General features: G+C 37.3%; 1 protein-coding gene across 2 annotated transcripts; it reads left to right on the forward strand.

Annotated features, from left to right (window-relative positions):
* Nucleotides 1-543: 543 nt before the first annotated feature.
* LOC21408034 (telomere repeat-binding protein 2) lies at nucleotides 544-5,732 on the forward strand. 2 transcript variants are annotated; one of them, XM_024165760.1, is made up of 11 exons: nucleotides 544-774; nucleotides 1,955-2,089; nucleotides 2,212-2,563; nucleotides 2,672-3,046; nucleotides 3,193-3,402; nucleotides 3,512-3,574; nucleotides 3,675-3,754; nucleotides 4,121-4,362; nucleotides 4,521-4,841; nucleotides 4,949-5,012; nucleotides 5,279-5,732. In XM_024165760.1, the coding sequence occupies exons 2-11, from the start codon at nucleotides 2,009-2,011 to the stop codon at nucleotides 5,492-5,494; spliced, it is 2,004 nt and encodes a 667-aa protein (XP_024021528.1). In that variant the 5' UTR covers nucleotides 544-774; nucleotides 1,955-2,008; the 3' UTR covers nucleotides 5,495-5,732. The 2 variants fall into 2 exon arrangements, with proteins under 2 accessions (XP_024021528.1, XP_024021527.1); XM_024165759.1 differs by having other exon boundaries at nucleotides 2,212-3,046.
* The last annotated feature ends 363 nt before the right edge of the window (nucleotides 5,733-6,095 follow it).

A 6,095-nucleotide genomic window follows, 5' to 3' on the forward strand; every position in this document is an offset into this window, starting at 1 on the left:
TTACGTGTATTTTTTATGAGAGAAAATATTGTAACGAATCACGAACTATGATTCAAATCATGAAACGAATCTAGGTACCAAACATCCCCTCAGTCTCTCTACAATATCACTACCAAGTGGACCAATAGGAAAGAAGATGGAGCTGACTAGGAAAAACGCTATCCCTCACTTCCAATATTTAATAGTTAATACGTGCAATCTTTCTTTTCCTTATCCCAAAAATAGAAACAAAAAAAATAAAAGTTAAGAAATCTGACATATTATTATGGTTTCGTATAAAGACTGAAGAGGACACGTGTCAAGAACCCATCTATTTTGTGACTTGTGGAAACGAGGAGGAGGTTGAGATTTTAAGAACTGGTCCAAAACCACAGAGGCCTTTGGTAAAATCATAAAATTTTACCCGGACAATAATGCCCTTTTACTGGATGGTCCGGTTTTGTGGTCAGAAAACTTGCGAACATGTACATATATATACATGTGGAATAAGGGGTTTAAGCCACTGTTTCTTTTTTTCTTAATTTTTTTCGCCTGTGGTTTTTGTATATATAGATTTAGTGGTGGGGTTTTGTTTTGGCATTGTCATCTTCATCAGAAACTCTAAACAAATAAAAAAAAATGGAGAGAAAAATGAAGAGAGATTCTTTTCAATTCTGAATTCCGAGTTCTTTCATGGCAGATCCGTTCGCACATTCGTCAGGAAAACGATCTTTCGCTTGAAAATTTGGTATCTGAACGAAATAACAAGGACGCATTTTCTTTTTCCATTTTAAGGTTAGTAAATCGAGCTTTTTTGAGTTTTTGGTCGTTGAATTGTGGTTTTTTCGTTCGTGATCTTGCTGTTTGCTCCTGTTCGGTGTCGTGGATTGCAAATTGCGGTTGGATTGTCGCGAATTTGGCTGGTTTTTGCTTGATCGTTGAGTTTTTATTTAAATTTTTGGGTATTGCGTGCGTTGGAATTGTTTTGAATTTTGAAAATTCCGATCGAGATCGTGATCCGATCGTGGAAATTCGTCCGTGTTTGTTGGGTAAATTTGGATATGATTTCGAAATTTGTAATTCTTTTCGCTATTTGGAATATTGGTCAGTTTTGGCACGCAGTTACTAATAAATTGATCTGTCGTATTCGGAATTCGTTTACAGTTTTGAATTCATTGGTCAAATTTATGGAGATTGGTCCTTGAATTATATCTTCTTATGCTGAATTATGCCTGATTTGGAATTCCAATTATGCATGTAATTCACTCGATCAGTTTTTTTTCCCCTTCTGGCTTCGAGTTTTGTAGAAATATAAATCAATTAAAGCCGCTAGATATGTAATTATGGCCTTGACTTTATCCTAATTTGACGGTCCGGTTTGGATTAATTGGCGATTTAATTGCTTAAATTTCTTTCCTCTCTAAATCAACTTCTGAGCAGGGCTTTGGGTCTGAAATTTGGGTATTGGAAAACGGTTTCTTTTGAAGAAAGGAATCTTGAGGTTGAATTTTGCTTTATCGCCTTTCCTGATTCGATGTTTAAGCATAATCTATCCAGTAATTTCATTTTTCTTTTTCTTTTTTCAGAATCATGGTCGTTTCCCTTTTGAGCTTAAGATTGTCTCCGTTTTCTAAGTCAATAGTTCGGGATATTTTCCCTATATTGCGATCGCAGGGATTTGAAGCCGTTGTAATTCTTGCTTCATTTATTTATTTATTTATTTATTTTTGTTTAGTTATAGGTTTCATAGATCGCATTAAGGAGAAGAACGTACTCCGCAATTTGGCTTGAATGCTGAAAATTTTTCGTAGTGCTTGTGTTAAAGTGGTGTGATTTATATAAATTAGTTGGATGTTGTTCTATTGTTAAGATTGTTTTCTTGTAAAGCAAGCATAATTATCAGGTGAACAGTGAACTACATTGTTGCATTTTCTCTTACACTCTTTTTCCTTCTTCTTTTCTTATCTGATAACAGAGGAGAGAATGCAAATATAACTGTTGGATGAATCCTTATTGCCATGCCTAAGATATGGTGTTGAAGAAAAGGCTAGAATACGGATTCAATGGCTTTCAGGTCCCTACCATACCTAGAGCTCCCAGATCAGCTAGGGTAAGTTCGTCGTTTTTAATTTGTAATTTGTAATTTGTAATTTCTAATTTTGAACTTTGAACATTTTGAAATTTTGGAGATGAAAATATGATTTACTTGTTGAATCATGATTATGGTTTCAGAGGGGCTCAAATAAGAAGAAAGCAGATGACAGTCAAATATGTGCATTTGAATTACTGGCTTCTTTAGCTGGACAGTTATTGCAGGAGTGTGAAAGTGCTTCTTCTGCCTCTAGTAATGCTTCTGAAGGAAATAATCAGCCTGCTTTTGGTAAAGATGTTATCACGCAGGAGAGACAAGATGGAGATAAGCTATTGAAAGAAGAGTGCTTTGAACAGGGAAGCTCAGAAGAGAGTGCTTTTGTATCTGAGATCAACTCACCAGACATTGATCAGAAGTTTATTCTGAAAGAGTCCCCAAATGCCATTTCAGAGCACATTTCAAACAAATGTGACTTCTTAGATAAAGTCAATGGTGATGTCAAATCTATAATTTGCAATACTAAGCCCAGGTTTCAGAATTATCCCTCTAAAGTAGAGGGAGACTGCCCTCTTATTGAGGAGTCTTGTGATGCTAATATAGGGACTGGAATTGAAGGACAGCAGAAGGGTGAGAATTTAGAGACTGCTGGCTTGACTATGGCTAACAAATGCAGCTCCAATGACCCAATGGAGCTGCAAGTGGAATTCCCGGCAGTGGTCAATTCGGACAATGATGTCAAATTACCGTTGCCTAGGGAACCTGTTCCTAGTGCTTCTTTTTCCAGGCATAGGAATAACATTAAGTTAGTTGGTAGAGATGATGAAGAAAACTTTTCTAGATGCAATAAGCCCAGCAATAACATTAGGGCTTATAAGCCTCCATCACGTATTGGAGACCGTAGAATAAGGAAGTTGCTGACGTCCAAGTACTGGAAAGTGGGCCCAAATTTAAAGTATTGTGAAGTTCTTAAATCTGGTAAGTTGCTGCAATCTTTGATGTTGGTATGCCGTATTCAGTCCAATCCTATAACAGTGGTGTGGTGTCACGTCTTTCTGTGCATGTATGACAAAAATATATGATTATCTTTTAATAACATAAGTTTCTGAATTTGGCATTTGTAGATGAGGGAATGAAAGCTCTATATAACAAGAGAAAAAGCTGTTACAACCGCGACAGATGTCAGCATGACACTGTTTATAAGAGGAGGAAGTTATTCGACCGAAGCTCAATGGTGTTGTCCGATGGAGGGTTCAGTAGTGAAAGTGTTTCTAATTCTCCAGAGAATGGCAGAAAGGGAGATACAAGTTGCTCTAATGGAACGATACATGGAGGTCCTTCTCTACCTGATTACGTTATTTTTGGTTTTTTTAAATCTGTGAGGGAAGAAAAAAAAAAGTAATCTTTTTAGGTAGTTTGCTAAATGATTCTACTTTCATGCAGCAAATGGGGTATCATCTTCAGTCATTAGTCGCCAAGCATCTTTCAACTCTAAGGATGCTCATGGTACTTGAAACTTGACGTTTCTGGATACATTTCACAGTTTCTATTCTACTTCTTGTGGCATCGAATAGGTTTTTATGGTGCATTGTATTTACTTGTGCAGTGAAATTTAGTATCAAATCCTTCAAGATACCCGAACTTTATATCGAGGTCCCAGAAACTGCAACAGTTGGTTCTCTGAAGGTACCAGTGTACTTTGACCCTTCTAATTTTGGCAATTATGTTCTTTGCATTCCTTGTTTGTTCTAGATGTTGTCGTTGAATCTTAATTTTCTCACAGTCCACAGAAGAGGGCCGTCTACTTTATTTTTTTGTAGTATCGTGGTGAATGTCTCGTCACTGATTAAATGCCATATTTTTATTCCATTTTTGTTTTCTTTTACCATGACCTTTTGGAAGATTGTTGTTCACTAGACGAGTTATTTGAAGGGCTTTGTTTCCAAAGTTGTTGCCTGTTGTTGGTTGCTTCTGTTTTTCTTTCCCTATCTATTTATTTTTATTTTTTTCTGGCCTTCTAAATGTGCTCTTTTTTTTTTCCCCCTTTTGCAGAGGACAGTTATGGAGGCAGTTACCGCTATTCTTGGAGGTGGGTTACATGTTGGGGTCCTTTTTGAAGGGAAAAAGATTAGAGATGACAACAGAACTCTTCTACAGACAGGTCTTTCTTTTAAAGATAACATCGATGCTCTGGGCTTTACATTGGAGCCCAATATTATGCAAGCTTTTCCAGCTCTATGTTCTGAAGATCAACGTCCTTCATTGTCATGTGATACACCTGAACCATTAGCTAGGTAGTTCTGGCCGGTCTTTTGCTAAATGATTGGAATTTTTAATGGATAGTAGTTAACTTCTGAAGATTCAGATTTCTATGTCTTGAATCTTGGGTAGCGGCACTTGATGTCATTTGTCTTAATTACAAGATCTTAACATCACATCACTTTCTTTCCAGGTCTCCAGTTACCCCTGTAGTAGACACAGAGATTTCCGATGCCTTACCTGAACTCCCTCCTTCCGTTACCAATACAGAAACTCATGCTCTGAATAATCATGAAACTGTTTGCTCCCAGACTGATGTATTGACTGACAGCACAATGCCAGATTCTCGAGCTCTAGTTGTGGTTCCTCCAGTGAGTGTGGAAGCACTTGCTGTTGTTCCTGTGAACCCCGAGAATAAGAAATCTGAGCTTGTGCAGCGGCGAACCAGGAGACCATTCTCTGTGTCGGAAGTAGAAGCATTAGTTCAGGCAGTCGAGGAACTTGGAACAGGAAGGTTGGTACTTTATCCTTCACCGCTTAGTTAGCTTCCCTCAAGAGCGGAGAGATGCCTTCTTATTTTCAGAGGATAAACATGGTTTTAATGATGGCTCATTGCTTTAGGTGGCGTGATGTTAAATTGCGTGCTTTCGAGGATGCAGATCATCGAACTTATGTGGACTTAAAGGTAAGCTGTTGTCTACCTACCGTTTTGTTTCTCTTTCTTATTTGAAGATTGCACATACCATTGTACAGAAGTCGCTGCCACTGCAAATATATACCTGAGTTGATTATATCATGGAAAACGCAGAAGTGCATCTTTCTGTTTTGGGTTATTCTTGTCGGTTGTACTTTATATACAAGTCCATGCAAACTTGTTAAGTAATTTGGTGATGGATCGTGGTTCATGGGTTAGAACTTCTTGGCCTGATATTGTTTTGTGGGTGTGTGTAGGATAAATGGAAAACATTGGTTCATACAGCAACAATCTCACCTCAGCAAAGGAGGGGAGAGCCTGTTCCTCAGGAGCTCTTGGACCGAGTATTGGCTGCCCACGCGTACTGGTCTCAGCATCAAGCTAAGCAACATGGCAAGCCTCAGAGCGGTACTCTGAAAATAGCGCAGGCACCAACAGATAAACATGGTGTTGAAGGTATCTGTTCATCATGATGTAAAAAGAAAAAAAAAATGTTTGACAAGAAACGGGAAAAAAAACTTGTACAAATCACGCAACTGTAATATTTCTCACTCACATTGTTCATTGCCAACTCTAGTGTCAAGAGAGGTTGGCATTTGTAAATGATTTGTTGGAATAAGATGATTCTAACAAACTTAATTGTCTCTTTTATTTAATTGATTCAATTTCACGAATTCACAATGTAGAAATTTGAAAGAAACAGAACAGGAATGAAGCTCTTTTATTTTATTGATAAATTTACAATTATTTTTCTGTGGATGTTATTGCCCCAATACTTTGTTGATGCTTTGATTAAGTTTTATGACACTGATGTCTAATCTGCTAGTCGGCCATAAACACATGAAGTAATAGGTAACATTACACTAATATGTGTATCTATATGCTCTAATTTCTCACCCCTATCAAACTTTACTAGCTTAATTAATCAACCAACAATTAAAAATTGTTTCCAAAGAGTTTAGGATTGAAGGGCTGTTTTTAAAGATGTAGATGCATTAACCGAAGTTTCATATTGAGTTGGTGCACTTTTATACATGACACGCAATAGAATGACGTTTGGGAACTTGAATTGGA

Source organism: Morus notabilis, unplaced genomic scaffold, assembly GCF_000414095.1.
Source record: "Morus notabilis unplaced genomic scaffold, ASM41409v2 Scaffold139, whole genome shotgun sequence".
In the NCBI taxonomy this organism is placed as follows: domain Eukaryota; kingdom Viridiplantae; phylum Streptophyta; class Magnoliopsida; order Rosales; family Moraceae; genus Morus; species Morus notabilis.

Excerpts from the sequence above, each read along its gene's own strand:
- LOC21408034 (XM_024165759.1), top strand. The coding sequence starts at position 2,009 with ATGGTGTTGAAGAAAAGGCTAGAATACGGATTCAATGGCTTTCAGGTC. Across the intron at positions 3,575-3,674 it reads CAACTCTAAGGATGCTCATG|TGAAATTTAGTATCAAATCC; the intron begins GTACTTGAAACT and ends TTACTTGTGCAG. Across the intron at positions 4,363-4,520 it reads ACACCTGAACCATTAGCTAG|GTCTCCAGTTACCCCTGTAG; the intron begins GTAGTTCTGGCC and ends CTTTCTTTCCAG.